This window comes from Falco rusticolus, chromosome 4, assembly GCF_015220075.1.
Source record: "Falco rusticolus isolate bFalRus1 chromosome 4, bFalRus1.pri, whole genome shotgun sequence".
Classification (NCBI taxonomy): Eukaryota; Metazoa; Chordata; class Aves; order Falconiformes; family Falconidae; genus Falco; species Falco rusticolus.
Window position 1 is genome coordinate 6620650 of NC_051190.1, and position 22199 is coordinate 6642848.

Sequence of the window (22199 nt, forward strand, 5' to 3'; positions counted from 1 at the left end):
TTTAAGGTACTGTCCTTGTTTTGGCTGGAATAGAGTTAATTTTCATCCTAGTAGCTGGTGTAGGATGGCATTTTTGATTTAGGAGACAATAATGCTGATAACACACTAAAGTTTTAGATGTTGCTAAGCGGTGCTTACACTAAGTCAAGGACTTGGCTAAGTCAAGGACAAACTGGCCAGAGGGATATTACATACCATATGGCGTCATGCTTGGTGTATAAACCAGGGGGAAAGCTGGCTGGAAGCTGCTGCTCAGAAACTGACTGGGCATCGGTCAGCAGGTCGTGAGCAATTGCATTGTGCATCACTTGTTTTGCATATTCTAATTCTTTTATAATTTTTCATTATTATTATTATTATCCCTTCCTTTTCTGTCCTATTAAACTGTCATTATCTCAACCCATGAATTTTACTTTTTTTCCCCAGTTCTTTCCCCCATCCCACTGCAGGGTGGGGGAGTGAGCAAGAAGCTGTGTGGTATTTAGCTGTCTGCTGGGCTGAAGTGCAACAGTTGTTTTTGACACCCAATGTGGAACACAAAGGGTTGCGATAACGATAGGTCTGACCAGAGTGTGTTAAATTTTTTTATAGACATCCATTATATTAGTTTAATAGTCACTGGTCACAGTGTTGATTTGTTTGCTCTCAGAGTTGCGTTCTGTAACACTTTACTTGCTGTATGTGTTCCCTGCTGTGCTGTTTATCACCTCTGGGGACTGGGTTAAGGTTATCATTTTGTTGTACTTCGTAACACAGGCTTATGAAATGATAAAATTACTGGTCAGGAGACCAATCGGGTATTTGTGTTTGGCATTGCCACCATTACCGTACTTTGGAAGCCACCTATTGGAAAATATTAATAATTACACCTTTCACCTCTTCTCAGAGAGCCCACCTGTGGGGGAGATGCCTTCCTCCGTCTTCCCCTTGTCCTCTAGGCTGATTACAATAGCTCTTGAGAATTTTTAATATCCTTGGGATGTTCCAACCAGCATGTTCCTATTGCTGTATCTCCTGAACATGCTTCAGATCTTGTTTAGGGTTAAACAACTATTTAAGAATATCACCCACAGAGCTCCCCTGAGGGCGGATAGTTATGAGTGGCAGGGTGTTGGGTATGGGCAAGTGTCTGGGATGGTGGGCACCTCCAATGTTTTGGAATTTCACCCCTGAACAAGTGCAGAATCCTGAAAAAACAGTAAAATATGTGGAAAAAGCATGCTGTCACCCTGGTAATTCCAGAGAGGCACGAACCACTGCAATGTGCTGGGGTCTGGCCCATGCCTACAGACCCCTGTCTAACACTATTCAGTACCCTCAAGGAGAAGAGAAGGTCTCTGGATCCGATGACAAAACAACAGGCACAACGGTTACTCCAGCCTCTGTGACAGGCACCGCCTCTGTGACAGGCACCACAGTTATTCCAACCCCTGCGACAGGCACTGCAGCTGAACCGAATAACCAACCCGTACCAGTATCAGTCGCCCCTATACATAAGAAGAAATACTGGAAATAGTCTCATTTAGCAAGGGATGAAGGAGCTTCTTCTAAGAGGGAGCAGGAAGAAGAAGCGGATGAGGCAGACTACTCCAAAGCAGGGCCATTGTGAGAACAGGAGGAGTAAGAGAGGTGTTTGCTGACCGGGGAGAAGGAAGAGCAAGAACTCTTAATCAAGGTGGTATGCACCTGGTCCCTATCCCTTAGTAAGCTGCAAGATACGTGAGAATATTTCAGCCATCATCCAGGTGAGCACAGTGTCACTTGACTGCTCTGATGTAGCGATAATGGGGCCAGTAGCCTGCAATTTGAGGATAAGGAGATCAAACAGCTGGGATCACTTTCTAGGGAAGGGGGCATTAACAAAGCAATTGGAAAAGGGATAGGAGCCCTCTGCCTCTGGAGGTGACTCCTGTCAGGCGTGAAGGAAAGGTATCCCCTCAAGGAAGATGCTACATGTCACCCAGACAAGTGGACCACCATGGAGAGAGGTATTCAGTACCTGAGGGAATTAGCCATGCTGGAAGTGATTTATGATGACGTGGACAACAAACAGTTACGCAGAGACCTAGATGAAGTCAGGTGCATGTGACCCCTGTGGCGGAAGTTTGTATGGAGTGCCCCATCGTATGCCAACTCATTGCTAGTAATGGCCTGGAAAGACTGAGAGGGACAAATGGTGGATGAATTGGCTGGCCAACTCTGGCAACATGAAGAACGTCTCTCTTCCTCCCTCACCTCAGCTGTGGAGAAACTGGTCCAGCCAAAGAGGGTAGATCCTGCTCCCCATATGTACAGACCAGTTATCTCAGCTATTAGTAAATGTTCCTCTGCTCAAAAGTGAGGTTATAGTGGGTACACATCATGGGCCACCCTGTGGTTTTACCTGTGTGACCAATGGACAGGACATGAAGAGGAATGGAAAATCTACCTTAACCCTAGAGGCACAGGTACGTGAGTTGCAAGGAAAAACAATTGCAAAAGGAGGTTCCTCCAGGAAAATTGCTGCCCCAAGTCTCGGGTGGGCATTTCTCCAGATGGAGTGGAAGGGCTGATCTTACTCTTGATCTTGATGAAGGGACTTCTGATTTGTATTTGTAGGAAGTGAGTAGTGAATCCTATGACCAGGACTAGATGGAGGGGCCCTGCCTCCAGCCGTGTGGAGGAGAGGGACAACTGGGTTTACTGGACTGTCCCAACAGCAAACTGTTTTGGAGTGCTGAAAATGCCTAAGGTGGGCATGGTGGAGTGTGAGAGGATAGCCTATACAGCTTATGGTGTTCTGAATTTCTTCATGTAGACAAATCCCTATACAACAGGATCAAGTAACAAAGTTACTAATTGAGGGAGACTTGTTATCATCCCACTTCTGCCCCAATAATTTAAATACTCAAGTATTCAAAATAGGACAGAAGATAGCTAGCTGGAGCTCTGGCTCTCTAATTGTGTCCGGTTTTTCAGTTTGATGGACTGCCGCTTAAAATAGAGGCAGACTTATGGTTCGTTAACAGTTTCTCTTGTTAAGGGCTCTGGTCTTCTCTTGCATAGTCATGTCTGTGTTCCTGATAATGTAGGCAAGCGTTGGGAGCTTCACTTGTTTACTTACACACCCTGGGTGACTGTTAATGGTTAACATGATAACCCTTTTCTTTTTTTTCTTAATTTTGCAAATTTTTTTTTTCTCTTTTATAGTAACAAAAGATCAGCCCAAGGTGATCGTTTGTCAGCAATAACCATGGCGTTGCAATATGGATCAGAAAGTGATGAGGATGCAGCTTTGGCTGGTAGGAACTGAAATGCAGTTTCTCGATATATTTTCTTTAATTAAAATGTTTGGAATAAGAAAAACTGTAGAGCTCCTTTAAAATTATTTCAAAATATAATTTCAAATTTATATACTATATTAAATATGTAAAAATATAAACATATATTAAATAAAATTTCTGAAAAGTATCTAAAAATATTTTGCAGTGTTTCCAGACTCAGCATGTTATTCTATTAAATCCAATCCTTGTTTCCTCAAAGTACAAGTTTGTAAATGTACTGCTGGTAAGATAGGGTAGGCCAAACCTGCTTGCACATTTTGAATTCAGTGTGTGTGTTTCCAAGTATACTTATTCAAGCTTTAGGAAACTAGCTTATTTTCATTCCTTCTAATGCGAAACCGAAGACGAGACACTGGAGAAGACATTGGGTGCTCCTTGCAGTAAAAGAGATTTACAGTGCTGCAGCTGTCTGACAGAAATCTTGCTCATACTGGCTTGTTCTCTCTTGCTCTCTTGTGTCATTGGGTCTTCTAAGTACCGGTCAGGTTTTAATTTTTTAAGGTGAAGATAATCTATATGAGGTATAAGGAAAGATAAATATTAGAACTTAATTTAGAAATACTTGGTCTAGACTAGCAATCCTGAAATCTTGCATGAAAGTTTATGTTAAAACAGAAGCACAGAAAAAGGCATGCCTTTGTACAGCATCCTTAGTTTCATAATAAGCATGCTTTAGCGTTGTACTGTAAACATATATGCCATAATATATGCACTATATCAGATATTTCTGTATCAGTCATAAATTGTTGTAAGTTGTCTTTTAAGTTAGCCTGTCTTGATAGTTACATTCTCAGTAACTTCCTTGCATTCATCTCAGAGCAGTTTCTGAAATGTTTTTGTACGTATACCCTTGTTTTATTTTTTTGTTCATGCTATTCCTGCATTGATGTGAAAGGATGCATCTCTTCAATGTATATTCTTTTTGGCATTTCTTTCACACTTGGTAGTTGAATTGTACTGAGCACTGTTTTCCAGTGGATGGATATGCTGTAGAATTTTTGGGATCGTTTTAGATTTTGCTGGAAGCAGAAGCATTTTTATTCCTGGTTAGCCCAGAGTTCAGTTACTGATGCAGAGCAGCTGCTTTCTGGGAGTTGAGGAGTATTTATTAGCTTGGTTCAGCATGATCATTAGCTGCTGTTTTTGCAAATTGTAATTCTGTAAAAACACATAGCTTTTTATGTCTTTATGTGATTTAAATTCTTGAAGTGATTTAAGCACTTTCAGGTGCCACCTTTACTATAGACATCACTGTCATTTTCATGGTGCCTTTCATATGCATCTGAGCTTTTTGCCTTGCTGCTGCTGAAGCTCTCCTATCTTTATTGCCTTCGCCTAAGAGGCAATGTCAATTTTTTTGGCAAACCTTTGTCACCCTCAAGATTTTCTGTCCTTCCAGCATACTGCTTGGACATCCTTATGCTTTCAGTCTCTGGATGAAAATGATGTTTATTTAAACGAAGTAGTCTTTTTATTAGTTGCTCTGGTACCCTGTCTTTTTTCCTTCCTCTAATGCTTGTTAAAATAAATGAGAAGTAGGCTGCATGACTGAACATTAAGAGGACTTTCTTCTTGATGCAGAGAACTAAATCTGTATGAGCTTCTTTGCTTAGGCAGCTGCTACAGTCAATGAACACTATTTGTTTCGAACTTGGAGTTTATCCTCACAGTTTCAGGGGAGGTCATGGTGTGATGGAGCTTGTAGATTTCTAGGTCAAATGTACTAGAACATAAGCAGCTTCTGCAGCTGACTTGCTCTTCATTGTAAGTCTCTAAAGGCAGGCATAGATGGTCATTATGTATTGCTTATAAAGAAGTATTTCATTTTGTCAACAAAGCTATTTTAGTTATGATTATTTCATTTAGAGATGTCCTAAGACTGGATGCTGCTTTTGGTTTTACTAATGTCTTCAGTTAGACTTTGAGCATTCATTGTTGTCTAGGTGCTTTGGGACCACAAAGGAGTCCGTATTTAAAGCAATTCACTGATTGAGTAAAGACTAATTTTCTTTCATATACATTGAAATACTTCCCTCTCTCCCTGCTCCTTTTCTGCCTCATCATTGAGTAAGAGTATGTGTATATGATACATACATTTATATCTGATAATAAAGCTCAGTTCTAGTTGTAAATTAGATGGCTTCCTTCATTAGGAAACAGTCACTGTGGCATGGGATGGACAGCAGGAAATACATTTTTGGGGGGACTGCTGAATGATGTTTATTTTGTGGTTATGGCTTACTGTGGGTGGTTTTGTTTTTCTTTCTGTATCTGCTAGCTGTAGTTGTGGTAACAGTTGAATGAAAGGGGAATAACTGACTCTTACTCTGCACAGCCAGCATGGGCTTGGTGGGGATCTGGGACCTGGTGCTACTGCACATTAAAAAAATCTACAGTCTTATATTAGATTGTTTGTTCCATAGCAAAATATGGACTTTTGTGTCTTCTGATCTGAATAATACATTCTCTTTCAGTTCTTAAGGTAACAGGTTGCATACTAGAACGCTATCATTGTCTGAATAAGTGAGAATATATAATGTTTGACACATCACTTTTAAAGAATATAGACATCATAATGAAAACATTTATAGTTTTATTACAGTGTTATGTAAACACTTCCCTTTTAGTGCCTCTTTAATTTACTTAGGTTTTTATTTTAGGGAACACCTTGTGTTCTACTTTTAATACACAGGACATATGTTTCATATTTAGGGTCTTGAACTGCTCTGTTGCTGGCTGCCATGTGTCTGAGAACAGCGATATTCTTGACTAGTGTCTTATTTTTTCTCTTTCATAAAAACAAATGATTCTGCTTTTTCTATTCTGTTTCTTAACATTTTGATGGAGCACTTGGAACTGAACTGTTTGAGTAAACAAAACCAAAGACAGTAGTATTTTGCTACATAATCTTATTTTGGAAACTTGCTTTACCTGATAGCGTTCTCTTAGCTGTTAGCATTTATCTCCATGTTCACGTTGATATGTTAGGTACAGGAAAACGTAGGGCTACCTCCCATCTTGTTTCTGCCTGAGTTGTTCTGTCCAGCTCCTGCTTTGCTGGCTACTGTGTAGTAGACGCTAGGGCAATAAGTGATGCTGATTGGCATGCAAATACATAATTGGGATAATTTTGAGTGTCTTCCCTGAATCAGTAACAAGTGTCTGTTATGTGTTTGCACATCTACTGAGGTCTGCTTGGTTTAGCTTTCATCTAACTTGTCTGGTAGGTCCCACACATCGTACAGTCTCATAGAGCTGCAGTGTCAGACTGCAGAGGGAAAATGATGGTACTATGTTATTATGCAGTCAGAGTGTCCCCTAGCTTTGTTGGCATTTCAATATGTCTTTACTGAACTTGGATAGAAAGCTTGAAACTTGGCCAGCCTCCACTGAGCAATAATGAAAATGCCAGCTGGAAACTTGGCGTGAGTGTTGGAGAGCTGTCTTTTGTGCAGCTGAATTACCCAGTGTGTCATCTGCCAAGCTTTCCTTCAAACTTTACCTCATAAGAGGGGTAAAGAGTGAATAATATAACTCTAGTTTGCTAGTATGTGCAAAACCACATAGATGTTATGCCTGTCTGCAAGGTACAAATTACATCATTTGTATCACTGAGAAGCATGGAAGGCCATTTATTGCTTCCCATCCTGTTTTTCCACTACCAGTGTGTTTTTTTTTAATTCTTGTTGTGTTTCTGTTGCTTATGTATTGTTTCTCCTAATTCTATTTGCAGTAAGTGTTAGTTCTTCATAGCGTTTCTTTCATTCGTCCTAATCCTGAAGCATAATATATGCTTTGTGTAGGTGACTAGGAAAGTTTGCTATAAAATTTCTAAGTATTTTATTATGAAATGATTATCCTACTTATATAATAATTCTAAAATATTTATTTCTCCTTCATTTTGCTGCATATGAGAGGCACACATTCAGACTTTAGTGTCGGGTTTTTTTCTGCTAAACTTCACAATTTTTGAATTGAGCTGTGATTAATACGGTTGAAAGGATTACAGAAGTTTTGAAGTCACCTTTTTGATATCTATGCAAAAAATCATTTTTAATTTGGCCATTTTGCTTAACAGGCTAGGCATCTTTGAAAATTCCAGACATAGTTTATCAATTTGTACTCTTGTAGTGAGCTCTTGTCAGGTAGCAGAATGGCAGTAGTTCAATATACAAGTGTATTTGGTGCAAATACTGGTATGGTTTGATGGGTAAATAAGGACACAGCTGTTGTGTAGGTAGTGTGTGGTTAAATAAGCCTGTTATGTAGTCTCAGATATGAACACTTGTCAGCATTTGTAGGTAGGTAGCAAGGGTACATTACCAGTGACAGAACTGATCTCATCTGATAAGAGAGGTTGCAATACCTAGATAAAGTGCTTTTTTTGGTCAGCTTGAGGCTTGTAAGATGTATTTGTGATGTCCTTTTCTGAGGTACGAATCTGACTGGCAGAGAGTGGCTGAATACCCTGGAGCGAGGGACTGCCTTTTCTGGTTTAGATCTTTATCCATGTGAAAAGTCACCACACCACACAGACAGACAGACAGACAGACAGACAGACTGACTCAGATTTGTCCTGCTGAGTTTTCCATTTATCTTTTCTCTCTGTGCAGCTGCTGCTCGTTATGAAGAGGGAGAATCTGAAGCTGAGAGCATTACTTCATTCATGGACACTTCTAATCCGCTTTATCAGCTTTATGACACAGTTAGAAGTTGCCGAAATAATCAGGGCCAGCTCATATCTGAACCCTTTTTCCACTTGCCCTCCAAGAAGAAATATCCTGATTATTATCAGCAAATTAAAGCACCTATTTCATTGCAGCAGATCAGGTAAGAAAACAATGCAAACTACATCTGGTGGGAAACTATCCAACTATTTCTTTTTATTTCTCAATCCTATCTTGTGGTCAAGTTGTCAATACCTAATGGAGTGTATGCCATCTTCTATATTTGGTTGTTTCTTGTTTCAAGTCAATTTGCATCAGTCTTCCAATCATTTTTTATAGCTGGCTGCTGTTTGGTTTATTTCCCGTGGAGTTTCATTTGTAACGTGCCTGAAGAGTTGCCATATCAATAAATCTGAAGGCTAGGTGGGCATTAGAGATGAAAGTTTCTGCAGAATCCCCCATTATTCTCCTCCCTTGACCCAGATGGATTGGTTACCTCTTTACTGCCATGTTTTTTAAATTAATAGTCTTCAGCAATGTGAACTTTAGAAAGATAGTTGCCATTACATTCCTTTTGTCTAGGTCACAATGTAACTGTGGAGAATAATTGTGTTGGTTCGTGATGTAGCTAGTCTGGACTGAAGTAAGCACTACACCGTTTACAAATCTGAGCCATGAAAGGTTCATCAACTGCTAGCGCGCAGTTGTCAGATTAACCTGAGTGAAAAGAAGTGAGCAATATTTTTTCTCTAGTGGTCCAAGATAAGCTAATATGAGGAACATGTGTCAGGGTCCTGAGTGCATTAACAGACCTTAATGGCACTGGCTAGCCTTGGGTGGCCCTGGCCTCCCTGCCCAGTGGCCACTGGGGCTCCTGTCCCTGCCTGAGCCACACTGTGGGAGTTCTGGTCCTCCAGCTTTAGTGAGTGAGGACTAGACTCTAACACTGTTCATGGGTTTGTAATCCACTCTAATACAGAGGTCTGTAGATTTTAGTTATACCATAACATGATCTGCTAGACTTGGGATAGTTGTTGAGTAAGCAGTGTCTTTGTTAAATCATAAGTAACAGAAAGTGACAAAGCTGCTTTGTTGTTGGTTTGGTTTTTTTTAATCTGTTTTTGTTTTAACCTGTCAGAGGGTGTTTTGCATGTGCTGGAGAACAAGTATGGAGCTGCCACACTGATTATCTATCCATCAGTGACTTTAAAGCATTTTTTCTTGTCTTAGTACTGAGCTGTTGGCTCAGCAAAGTGTCTTGTCTTGTTTTGAACAAAGCACAAAATGGACTTGATGGAGGGCGGGGTGGGGGGAAAGGTGAAACTGAGAAAAATTATTGACAGTTGTCAGGAAGCTTTTTGTCTGAATATACCAAAGAGTACCAGCACAAATTATGTATAAACAGATTTAATTGAGAGAGACTTTCCATTAAAAATATACTTGATATCAGTTATAGGACAAATAATTTGCCATAGAGAGGCTGCTGCACTTCTGTTCTCCTTACAGTGCAGGCAGGTTGCATTGGCTGTGTGAGCAGTACAGAAATTCCATGCAAATGTATGAAGAACTATAGACAAAAAAAGACTTCTCTTATTGCCTGATAGCTTAGAAAATAAAAAGGGACAGTCAGTCTTGTAGCTCACATTAAGAGTACAGTATTTATAATAGTGCAACTTCTAGCAAATTATGAAATTCAGCAGTTCTTTAAGTTACTACATAATCTTCACTTCTTACTATACCTACAAAGCCTTGAAGTTGTGCATATGTGTACTTAAATGATGTGCTTTAGGGAAAATAGAAGCTAGCATGGTTTTATTGATACTGCAAATAGGTCTTCTGGTATTCAAAGCTGCCACTTATTAGGGGTGGAGGTTTTTTGTGTTTGGTGTTTTTTTTTTTATTGGTGGTGCAGTTTTTTGTGTTTTGCAGGTTTTGGTTCTTTTCGAGATGTACATTCAAAGAGCATATCTTCTGTTCACAGATGGGGACAGAAAAGTTAATTGTCCTAGTGAAAAGTTGAAGATGGTGGAATAAAGCCTGGCATTCCTGTCTCATATCTGTGTTGCTTTGGTGTCTGGCTACCTAGGCTATCCTGCCGGAGTGAACTGTGAAATATGTGGCTGTTGCAAATTTTACAGCTAGTCGTAGATTTCAGGAGGTTTTGTGTGTGTTAAATACAGGAAAACCCTTACAAAATAATGTATTATCTCTGGAGGGAGAGTATGGGTGTGTTTTGTTCTAATTAGATGTACATTATACCTATCTCAGCCTCTCAGTCACTTTATGAGCATTATGAACCTCAGTCATTTCAGCTGAGTGCTGATCCCAAGCTGTTCCTGGATGTGGGAGGTAATCCTGCTGATGGTTTTAGTTTTCTGCGACTCTCCTCCTGACTTGCTCTTTACAGAATCACAGAATAGCTGAGGTTGGAAGGGACACTATCCAGTCCAACCCCTGGCTATGGCAGGGTCACCTAGAGCCAGTTGTCCAGGTTCTGATTATCTCCACAGACAGAGACTCCACAACTTCCCTGAGAAACCAGTGCCAATGTTTGACCATCCTCACAATTAAAAAAAAAAAAAAAAAAAAAAAAAAAAAAAAGTTTGGGTTTTTTTTCTTGTGTTCAGATGAAATTTCATGTGTTTCAGTTTGTTCTTGTCACCTCTTGCCCTGTCAGCAGGCACAGCTAGAGGAGCCTGGCTACTTTTTCATTCCCTCCCGTTAGGTGTTCATACACACACTGAGACTCTCCTGCCTCAAACAGGACAAAACTCAGAGCTGTAGAACAAGAACATCCTATTTTAAAAAGAAAGGTATGACCATGTGAAGGCTGTGACTTTCAGCTGTGCTAAAAGTGCGTGTGGTGTGGAGGTTAGTTTGCAAGGTTAACGTTGCTGGTGAAGAGTCTTTCTGTAATTATAAATTACTGGAGTAGCTGGGAACTAATGCGGGAGAATGTGCTCAGTTACCTGCTACATAAGCGCTAGATCCTGGCACGCTTACAAGAACCGTGTTCCTTATAAAATTTTACAGCGTTAGTATGATCCCTGAGGCAAGTGGGTCAGGCTTTTCTACACCAGAGGAGGGAAGTGGTCCAGGGAATTGCCAGGCAGCAGTTCTCTCCTAAAGCACATCTGAGAGAGTGGTGTGGGTGTACAGGCACTGAAACTGGTATCTTCATTGGCACGTTTCTGTCTTGCACTCCAGAAAGCTGGGGTTATAGTTGAATTGTAAAACAGTGCGTGGATCTAGTGTAAAACGCAGGGGGGTTTGTGTGATGTCTACTTATTTGAGGATTTGAAATGCATTTTTCTTAGAAATGTGCATTCTTTTGGAGAATGGTCTGTGACACAGGAATCTAAACATTACAGTTCACTGCACTGGGATGTGTTGAGGTTCTCCTGAAGCTGTGAGATTTGTCGTGGCTCTTTTTGCCTTTGGATCAAATATTAATTATTTGAGTTGACTAATAAATATTGAATAATTAAATACATTTAAGTAAATATGATCATCAATTCAGTATCAGTATATATCAAGCCTATTTTGCCACATAATTTAACCAGTTCTAATAATATGACGAATAAAGGAGTGGAACTTAGCAGTCTCATTACTTCAAGGTGTCTGGATTAAAGCCTGAATGGTTTGTAGAGAATTTTTTTCTTGTTTTCTCTTTTAATAACAGAGCTTAAGCCCATCACAAAATAAGTTCTAAAGTTAAAGAAAAATAACATTTACATTAACATTTTATTGTTACAGTGACTTTGGAAAAATGATATGACACTGTGTTTCAGGTTGCTTGATTTATGAATGTGCCAATAGGGAAAATACTTGCTACAGAGAAAATGTCTCTGTAATATTTAGAATGCCTTGTAAATTTTCACTTCATGTGAGATTTGGCATTTCTTTCATTCCTTTTTGCAGTTAAAATAATTTAATATTTGCTGAATGTTGTACATTTTTTTTTAAATCTTCTGTCTGTATAATTTTCCTACCTTAGCAAGTACTGTCAGTGCATATTGTATGTAAGGCCTGTATAAAATCACAGGTCCAAGTGAACAAGTTTGCTGATGTATTGTGTAAGATGACCCTCAATAGGGCACTTGTCAAATGCCTTTCCTGATCACGTGCATTCTTTGTTACTGTTCTGGGTTTTTTTCCCTTAAGGAGGCAGGACTAGCACTACGTAATTTCTGAATGAAAGGAAAGAAGTTACATGGAACTGGTTTTAGCCCTGTGTTTGAATTTCTTTCTAGGAATTTTTTTAGGCATACTATGTGTCTAATAAGATGGATCTTTTGATTATATGGTGAGAATATCTTGCTTGTCTTCAGTTCTTTCAGATATTTCACCTGGAAGGGCTGACGAGTTTCCAGCAGACCTTTTAGGGAGTTCAATGCCAGCTTACTGTATGTTTTTTTAATTAGTATTCTAATTTTGACCAAATTAACTGTCATGCCAGTGTTAGTTTGGGCTTAGTGGCCTTCTGAAACTGTAGCTTACCTTTTTAAACTATTTTTTTTCCCTCATTTTGCAAAGGTCATTATGTTTCAAAGGATATTCTTCCAAGCTGTACTCATGCTTTTAGGTACAATTCTATCACTCAGTCATTACACAGAAATCTTTCTTAGTTTCTAGCCTGTAAGTTTAGTTTGTATTATATTGGCACTGGCTTTCTGTTGAGCCGTGGATTTTCTTTGTTTTAACCTTGTTTTGTGGAATAAACTGATGCTTATAAAATTCTTTCAAGATTGGCGAGATGACTTTTTAAAAATGCATTGTGAAGCTGTAACTCTGTAACTCTAAGTAACTCTGTAACTCATACTCTAAATCCAGAAAAGGCACGGTACTTGAGTTCTGCTGAGTTTGGGTATAATTAAGTCTGTTCAAAGTACTTCTGTGAATAGCCTTCTTAATTAATCATCCTATTGTTTGCTGACAGCAAGTGTATTGGAGAGGGTGGTAAAGTAGGAGGTTATTTGCAGACTAGAACAGGATTACTTTTGTGCCAGTACATTTTTTCATTCTTCATATGTGTGGTTGGAAGTTTTCTAGCTTTCCAAACCATATGGGCTAAGTCTGGATTTTTACTTTTGTTGTCAATCTTTTCATGAATACAACTGTGAATGTAGGTTGTTTACTTCAAATCAGATGGCCCGCACCTTGATTGTTTGGTTGTGGATAAATAAATGCTGATAGAAGCAGGATTTTATTTCCTGGTAAGATAATTTGAATGACAGCTCATTCTTATTTTGTAAGACATTTCCTCTTCTTCTTGTCTTCTGGCTCTAGGTTAAGATTTAAAGGACTAAGATATAATTAAGCTGCTTTTTTTCACTTGTTGAGCTACTGTCAGGGCCCTTGCCTTCTCCATCAACTTAAAGATTTTGTTTCTACAGGGCCACGAGAGAGCAGAGAATCAGTCCACGTAGAACGGTATATTTAAGGCTAATGGCAACTTCATACGTTTGTTCTGCTTTTTGGTGCTTCAGGGTTAGGTGACTGCATTGTAATGTGCATAGGTCACTACGTGAATACACACGGATTAAGCTAGTGTGGGATATCAAGGCTATGTGGAGAGTGGTCTAATTTTAGACGAAGCATGTGATGGTGGTGTTCTGGGGTCTGCATGAGCTACCTCTGTCTTGACTGGAAGGGTAAAACAAATCCCAGATTTGTTAGCGACAGGTGGCTTGGGATCTGCTGATATGCAGAGTCATCAGTTTCTTTTACCATATCATGACATTGTACAGCACCAGTTCAGAATTCTTTTTTTTTGTAAAAATTAAATTGTTTCAGACAGGATATAATAGTACCTAGGAAACACTATTGCCTTGCTTGTTCTGCCTGCAGCTTGCTCTCAATTTGTTCTGCTTCAAAGGATATGGTAAATTCCCCCTTTCCTCAGTTTGATAAAACTGGCACCTAAACATACAGAATTTGATTGCTCAGGTTATGTTACTTATCAGTAAATCTGATTTATAGTATTGTGCTGACAGTGTTACTTGATAGATTCTGAACTTAGAGGTGATAAGGGAGTAGAGTTGTCTGTTGGCTTTAATATCTCAGGAGGGTGGTCACTGATGTTGAGTTTTTTAGCCAGTGTAATACTGGACCTTTCAGGGCAGCTCTAAGTTTGGTACAGAAAAACTCCAAATAAAAGAGGAGTTAGTATCGAGTGATAGGAGGGAGAAAAAATTTGAAGAAGTGGTACTTCAATTAAGATGTGGTCCTTTAGGTTACTCTTTCAGAAAGCTGAATCCAGACCTCGCGCAACAGCAGTCAAAATGTGAACTTGCAATTCTGTCATTCTAATTTAGTAAATTAATTGGAGGACTAGGAACTTTTACAGTTTTTATTCTTCCTGCTGTCTAGTCTCTCCAAACTTGTTTTACTTCTCTGGAAGAAGGCAAACATGCCAGAGTCGCACGAGAATGTTTATGAGCTCCATGCTACTAATAGTTAAGCAAAATCTGAGCCAGGAGCTGAAAAGCAGAACTGTTGCATGCAGACTTGCTTACTTGCAAGAGAATGAACTACTGAGTAGATCTTGAGAGGATAAAAAGATATTTTTATCCCAGCTTTGTTGGTAGGATTTCTGAAGCATGATTCCTTGCCCTCTAGCAGCTGTCTTTATCAGTTTAAAGCATTGACTAACAGACTTTTTTCTCCCCTTGGAGTTTGTTGGTCAGCATTTCTCTCTAGTGCTGCCCCTTAATTGATTTCTGCACAAGACTTGCTTTTGAGGTTTTTTTAAATGTTCTTAGCCTCTAAAGTAATGTAGTTGACCTGAGTACCTTTTTCTAAGATGCAGAATTGCCTTTAGATATGATTTTTGTTTTCTAATAATCCTTTGAAAGTTTGAATCTATTTTATAAACATCTGCAATAACATCATCAAACAAGGAAATTACAGCTTGTTTACACACCTAATTACCCTGTGTGCCTTGAAAAATTAGAATGTTCTTTAATCTGTTTTGAAAAAAATTAAAAGTCACTTGTGATGTTTTGGATAAATATGAGCTTATTAGTTGGGGGTTTTGATGCAAGTCTTTGAAGCCTTTCTGTTCAATGTTTTCTTGAGTATTCTTTTTAATGATGTGTGTGTTTTATTAACACCAGCAAGTGTTTGTGTGCTGAAGTCCTGTAATTGCTTGTCAACATCCTTGTTGGACTACAAGAATTAATTACGTCCATTTTACTCTGTAGATCTTGCTTTTTGTACTAGAGAGCGTTCAGATTAGCTGGAGATGACGTAAGGTGGCCTTTGGTGTTGTCACAGTGGCAAGAACGTGAAGTAGACTCAGTGTTTTACATCCTCGGTATTTCTGAGCCTGTGGATTAGGGCAAAATAATCCTGAATTTAATGGGCTTTTTATTTTGTTTTTAACTTTTTTAATACCAGTCATGTATATCATGTATACAAATAATTCTTGGAGTTTTACAAGGTAGAAATGCAGGCTGACTTGGCCTTTTCTTCGTGGTAATTTAATTGGTACCCATGCTCTTTTGCTTTTGCGGGGTGTTTTTGGTTGGGTTTTTATTATTATTCATGGTTTTTACTAATCTAACAAAAATTATATTGGTAACTCTGTTTTTTGGAATTGCAGAGTGGGTGAAACTGACAGGGAAACTTTTCAATTATCTGTTGCTTCAATTGGAAACAAAAATAATTTAAGAAATAATGCATAAAGGTTTGCAAGATGCTGGTGTCTTAAAAGTCTTAAAAAAGACAGATGAACTAAAAATGGTTTGGTTTAAGTGAGAATGGAACAAGTAATTTTCTCCACATCTTAAATTTAGGATATTTGTCCAAAATTGTCTTTTGCTTTTCTCATAGTCATTGAGGACACACTAGTGCTTCAGATCTGAAAGAAATGAAAAAGAAGTAGGCTGCATTTCAGTAAGGCGCATGCAGCTGCTGTCCTGGCAACATGCAGTTAGTTGGATATTTCCTGCAAAATGCTTTTGCATCGTGACAGCTTTATAGACACATGCACTTCTCGGTTTTTATAGCAGTTTCTCCAAGCGTGATTTCCTAATCCTTGGCTGACCAGAGAAAGAGTCCTGTTTAACAGAAGTTGAACATTTGTTAACTCTTTGTTCACTGGTTCAGCTGGAAGGTCACATAGGCAGGCGAGGTTTGGGACTAAAAGATTTATTTTGTGGTAGTGTTTATGCTGCATCAGGCAGGTTCACATTCTGCTAGGTCCTGTAGAAACCAGACTAGGTTTAAAGGCATTGTATAACCGGTGGGCGAGACAGGGAGCGGGCAAGGAAGGAGATGTGAAGGAGGATGACTGCATTTTGTGTTATGATAGGGGGTTTTTTTTGTGTGTTGCTGCAGATGGCTGTTTTCTGTTGTGTTTAATGAGGTATTGGAAGTCGTAAAAAAGTTGGCTAGAACTTTGAGCACTTGAGCAAGGAAATACGAGAAAACAGATTAAGTTACTGGCAAACTTGGTGCACTGATTTGTCTGTTCACCGTATGAAAAATGACTTTTTTTTGGTCGTTAGTCCTTTTCTAAACTGTTTTCATGTGAAGTGCACTTTGTGGGTAGCACCAATCAACAACCAGGTGGTTCTAAGAGAAGGCAAAAATTGGAGGGAGTTAACATGGGAGGTGATGGTCACTTTTGACTCTCACTGATGAGTAGAATTGACATGTAGGGAAGACAGCATTTGTGGATGTGTGAGGCTAACTTGTCGCACTGACATCATACCCAAGCCCCACAGGTCACAGCTAAGGTATACTGGAGTAGTCTCAGCAGGTTGTACTTGTGCCTCATCTGTATCACATCTCATCTGAGTATGGAAACAGGACTTCAGTTTGCACAGCTTTGAAGAGGGCAGCTTTCAGATTTATTAAAAGCATTCTTTAAGAGGAGATACATTTCTCTAATATAATTGCAACTGGAAGGTATTACTGCAGCATCAGAAAAAAAGAAAACACGTTCCCATAATTAGAGCTCTTTGGATATTGATTTAGCATGAAAACGAAGATGTTAAAGAACTCCTTTGTAATGTGTCATTTGTAAAATACCTAATTGCTGTTTCTGTTGTGCAGAACCAAACTGAAGAACCATGAATATGAAACTTTAGATCAGTTGGAGGCTGATCTGAACTTGATGTTTGAAAATGCCAAGCGCTACAATGTTCCCAATTCTGCTATCTACAAAAGAGTACTGAAAATGCAGCAGGTTATGCAGGTATGTGGAGTAGAACAATCAAAAGGATATAACTTCACACATGAATGTATTTCCCTAGTGAATATTTTTTCCAAAATAATTTTTAAGTAGACCTGTATTTGCAGTAGAATTTTCTTCCTTAGGGGGAAGTATGGTAATGAAGAGCATCATAGGGTGATTTTTCTTCAGCACACCTGCTGTCTTCTGTGATTTCTTTTCATCACTTTTATTCCTTACTATGAGACTTATCCCAATTAAGTTGTAAGAAAATTGATGATGTGAGGGTTTTTTTAGGGTTTTCAGGTAATTGGAGGATCTAAAACACCTTAATTTTCATGAAGTGTTCCAGCTAAGTGCTGCAGTCTGAAATGGCATTGTTTTCAAATTGGTTCCTCAAGATTTTTTCTGACAGTTAAAAAGAATTATAGTGCTATTTTAGTTGGCCAACTTACATTAAGTAAATCACTGGAAATATTTTGATGGTTGTTTAGTCTCAAAACCTGTAATTGCATCTTTCTTTGTGCATCTGTTCTATTCTGATGTTTAATACTGTTCTGGCAATGTCCAGCAGTGAGTTTGGCTTCAGGGATTTGTTCTTTTTTCAGGCAAAGAAGAAGGAGCTTGCTAGGAGAGATGATATTGAGGATGGGGACAGTATGATTTCTTCTGCTACATCTGATACTGGCAGCTCAAAAAGGAAAAGGTACGCATTTCTGCAGGTCCTGCAGACCATGACATTGCTACATCTTCTATTTGTTAAAGAGAATATTAAGCCATGGGTTTTAGCATTTGTGTAAGGATTTGTAATTCTGAAACTTAACCTCATTAAGTGTTGTTTCTAATTAATACAAAACTATTTGCTGACTTTATTTTCCTTTGTTGGCCTGTTAGTTGGCAGTTGTCGATATGACTTCAGTAAGTGGCATGGACAAGGTAGTTCCACTGAATTAGGTAATTTTTTCAAATGGATTTCCAGATTTTTGTATGTGTTGTGGTTTTTTTAGCCTACTGTATAGACTTCATAGGTTGCTGGCAATTTATTACTTCTTTTCTACTACTTCTCCAATATATATGACCATATATGTAATGATTGCAGAGTATAATTAAAGTTAACACTATAGGTCAGTAGTTTATTTGGAAGTTTATAGTATTACGCTACAAATATTTTAATTTGGTGAAGTCTCCTGGCATAAACATTTTCATTTTCCATGACCTGAACTCTGCTTGAGGAGTTTTCATCATTAATGTTAGAGAATTGTTTCTCTCTCCCTTCTAAATTTGCACTTCTCAGTGACTTACCTGTCAGCAGCTGGGCCAAAGAAGGCATTTGACACATGGAGATATAATAGTTTGATTATTTTGGATACTGTAATGTAAACAAAATTCATGATTTAAAATACATTCTTTTAGTGAACAATAATGATGCTTTGTGGAATGTTCTTTAACAGTGGTAGCTGTTCTGTAATTAATATTAGTGATGTATTTCACTCCAACAAGGGATGGTTTCTCTAGTCTGCCTTGTGGTATGAGTTGAAATAAGTTTCAGTTTCTGATGTTCTTGCAATAGTAGCAACTGCCAGTATAAAACTGTAATTCAGCATCATTCTTTGGTGTTGCTTATGATCTTCAGCTTCCTGTATTTTTAGTTCTTTGTTTTGTCAAAGTGACACTTGTGGAGGGAGAACAGGAGTGAAATAGAGCATCAGCAAGGATTCACTTGAGAGCAATCAAGGAAGTGCAACAATGTACACTCATAGAAAAAATCTGCAGAGAACAAATGTTTATGTGGAATTGGAAGGTGGTGCAGTTTAGGGATGCTAGGAAGAAGAAATGTACTGGAACAGTAAGACCACGGTACCAAATGAAGATCAGGAAGGATCAAATTGCAAAAATTGCTAGTTCTGTGATCTTCAGATTCAACAAGAAGTACTAACCTAATGAAGCAAGTCAGACTGTCATCAGTGTCGTTTTAACCCTGTGTGGCTTTTGATCACCTTGTGCAAGAGAATACAGAAATGTTTGAAAGAAAAAGGCTGTTAGACTTTGTCATCTAAGAACAGTACAAGAGAAAAAGTGGTGTTCATAGGTAAGGGAAATCAAAATGATTCATGCCTGAAGTGAACCTAGAAATGCTTTTGACTTTGTCGGTTCAATACTTGTTACCAGTTTCACTTGCTGAATGATAGGAAGTAAAAGAAGATTGTAAATGCTGCTGAGAGCAGAAGTGAAGCAATGAGAGGAATTCCAAAATGTTGCTGAAAAAGGAAACTAATAACCCAGGCAAAATTAATCCCATTGGGAAAATAATAGTGACACAGAAGAAAGTTGTTTAAATGTCCCCTTTTGTGTATCAGATGCATGACCTGAACCTTGATTATTGGCAGGTCTTTCACTATTTCTGCTTTGGTTTTGCTTTACCTACTTCCATTGAACTGAATGTTAAAACTTGGAAAGATTGTTAAAATGTGGAATGCAGAAGCATGTCTCTGTTCTGGCATTGCTCATCTGCTACTGTGAACCACTGACTAACATTTTCCAGCAGTGAAGATAATGCAGAAAAAAGGTTCTTAACCTATACTTCTATACATTTTTAATTTTCTCACGTGTTGTGACATAAATTTTTATCAGTTAATTTGCTGACCTCACCAAGGAGCAAGAAGTATCTGAGGCATGAGGCTATTCTAGATTAGGTATATTTTAAATGTAGGAGGAAAAGGTCTAGATGGTGGGATGGATGGATGCAGTTTCAATTCTAGCAGGTTGCACAGTGATCTTTTGCACATTCTGCAAATGAAGGTAGTTTTTGTTGTTGCTGTCTCCACAGATAATATAGTCAAACTTACAACTACTTGAATAAGTCTTAGAGATTGCAATTTGGAAGCTGGTTTAAAAGTACTTTGTAGAGAGTGCATTTCTAAGAGTGCCCTTGGCATCTGAGCTGAGGTTACACATTATTAACGTAAGCTTTCCTCTCCCGTATCTGATTTACTTATAGATCAAGTAGTATATGTACAGGGAGCCATACATAACTGTTTTCCTGATAACCTGTGTCTTGTGCTGTCAGATTTCTTGAGACAATCATAATAATAGCTGCACATAGGATGAGTATCAAGTTTGTGGTGATAACATACGTGGCCGTTTTCTACTTGGGTTTGCAGTTTTGGTGAGCTTTATTGACTTGTAACTTCATTTGACTGTGGTAGACAGATATTTAAGCAATTCAGACCCTTCTTCCTACTATATTCTTGACATCCTTATTTTCTTGTATCTGGTACTGAAGAAGATAAATAATTACTCTGAGATGAATATTAAAGACTTGAGCTATTCTGTATTCAGCAGAGGTAGTCATGAAGATACTGGCTGAGGGGTTTTTCCCCGTTCACACTGGACCATGAGGGTTTGGATTCGGAAGCCTAGTCCTGAATTTTTTTCTGTTCTGTCTGCAGCTGGACCGTGCTTAGAGGTCCTTTTGACCTTTGCACATCTGAAAACTAGTTATTTGTTTTACGCTGTAGAACACTTAAACTGAATGAGAAAAAGCATACCTTAAAGTTGGTTTCCTGTTTATTTAGCAGGCTGCTGGTTACGATGCTGTCATTATTTGCTAATGGACCTGTGTTTCTAATACACTGTCTTAATGTTGAACTTCTTGTGTGTGTGTGTTTAGGTGGTTGTGGTGGTTTTTTCATGGCAGAGGATAATGTCATTTTGATATTAGTGGTGGAAGTGGGGGGAAAGCCACTGACATTTTTGTTCTTTTCTTTAATCTAACAGCAAAAAAAATATAAGAAAGCAACGAATGAAGATCTTATATAATGCAGTTTTGGAAGCACGAGAACCAGGCACAGGCAGACGGCTTTGTGATCTGTTTATGGTTAAGCCATCCAAAAAAGACTATCCAGACTATTATAAAATTATCTTGGAGCCAATGGACTTGAAAATGATAGAACACAACATCCGCAATGACAAGTACGTGGGGGAAGAAGCCATGATTGAAGACATGAAGCTCATGTTCCGAAATGCAAGGCATTATAATGAGGAGGGCTCCCAGGTACTGCTTTGATTCTGCAGTCACCCTTACCTCTCTGCTTCTTTGCAGATGTATATGTTATGTTAGGATGGTTTAGCTTTGACTGTTACTCACATCATTTATGATAATTTTTGAACTGAAATAGAAATATGACTTTTTCTTTCTGCTAATATTTAAAATTCTGTCTTCGTCTATAATTGTAGAAACATGAAATGCAACATCCTCCTTTGCGAAGGTTAGACTTACTTCCTGTTAGCTAAACCTCTTCCACTACAAAGGATGTCAGCTGAATGTTTCCTACTATATTTTTTAAAAAACATAAGCTGGTTACTAAATTCTTGTTATTCATCCTCTGTTAGTCACATGAAGGTATTTGCACAGTGAGTAGTCATCAGCTTGTGATTTGGAGATCAGAACCTCTGAAAAGGGAGGTAGTAGTTGGAAAGAAACCAGATATGGTCTTGTGGAAGTGGAGTGTGTGGGAGATCAGACTAGAAGACCTGACTTGTTTAGTGTAGCAAAAGGAGTCTGAAAGGAATATGCTTTTCATTCACAAATACATTGTAGGGTATTTCTGTATTGTGGTATTTCTCAGCCAGCGAGCATGATGTGTGGAACAGAGAAACATGCAGCTATTTCTAACGAGGAACTTGATAGGCTACTGTGCAGGACTTTACGATGAGGTTGTGTTCACTGGGGTTGGATTTGAAGACCCAGGAGGCCTGTTCTAGTCCTTTGTACCTTGATGGAATCACAAAAGTTCAAGAGATCTTTCATTGCTCAGCAGAATGGTTTGATGACTTTGTAGTCTTTGGAATAGAAATGCAGCTTAATTGGATAATTTATTCAAGGTTTATATCTGCCTGATTTAGGTGGTATTCATTGGTTCTGCTTACCTGTGTAAGTCTATTAAAGGTGTACATTTGAGAAATAAGCCCGTCTTTTTAATCAAGTGCTTGGTTTTGCTTTCAGCTTTTTCAAACTAACATTTAAAT

At 38.6% G+C, this 22199-nt stretch overlaps 1 protein-coding gene across 14 annotated transcripts in view; it reads left to right on the forward strand.

Moving 5' to 3' along the window:
- Window positions 1-22199, forward strand: part of PBRM1 (polybromo 1) — a 69215-nt gene that overhangs the window by 14983 nt on the left and 32033 nt on the right. For all 14 annotated transcript variants that reach the window (XR_005103718.1, XR_005103717.1, XM_037383930.1 and 11 more), the window contains 5 exons: window positions 3190-3281; window positions 7937-8153; window positions 17054-17195; window positions 17780-17877; window positions 20949-21225. Coding sequence is in view for 12 of the 14 variants with exons in the window: in XM_037383930.1 (XP_037239827.1) it covers window positions 3190-3281; window positions 7937-8153; window positions 17054-17195; window positions 17780-17877; window positions 20949-21225 (826 nt within the window). In the remaining 2 variants the exon portion in view is untranslated. The remainder of the gene's footprint in view (window positions 1-3189; window positions 3282-7936; window positions 8154-17053; window positions 17196-17779; window positions 17878-20948; window positions 21226-22199) is intronic.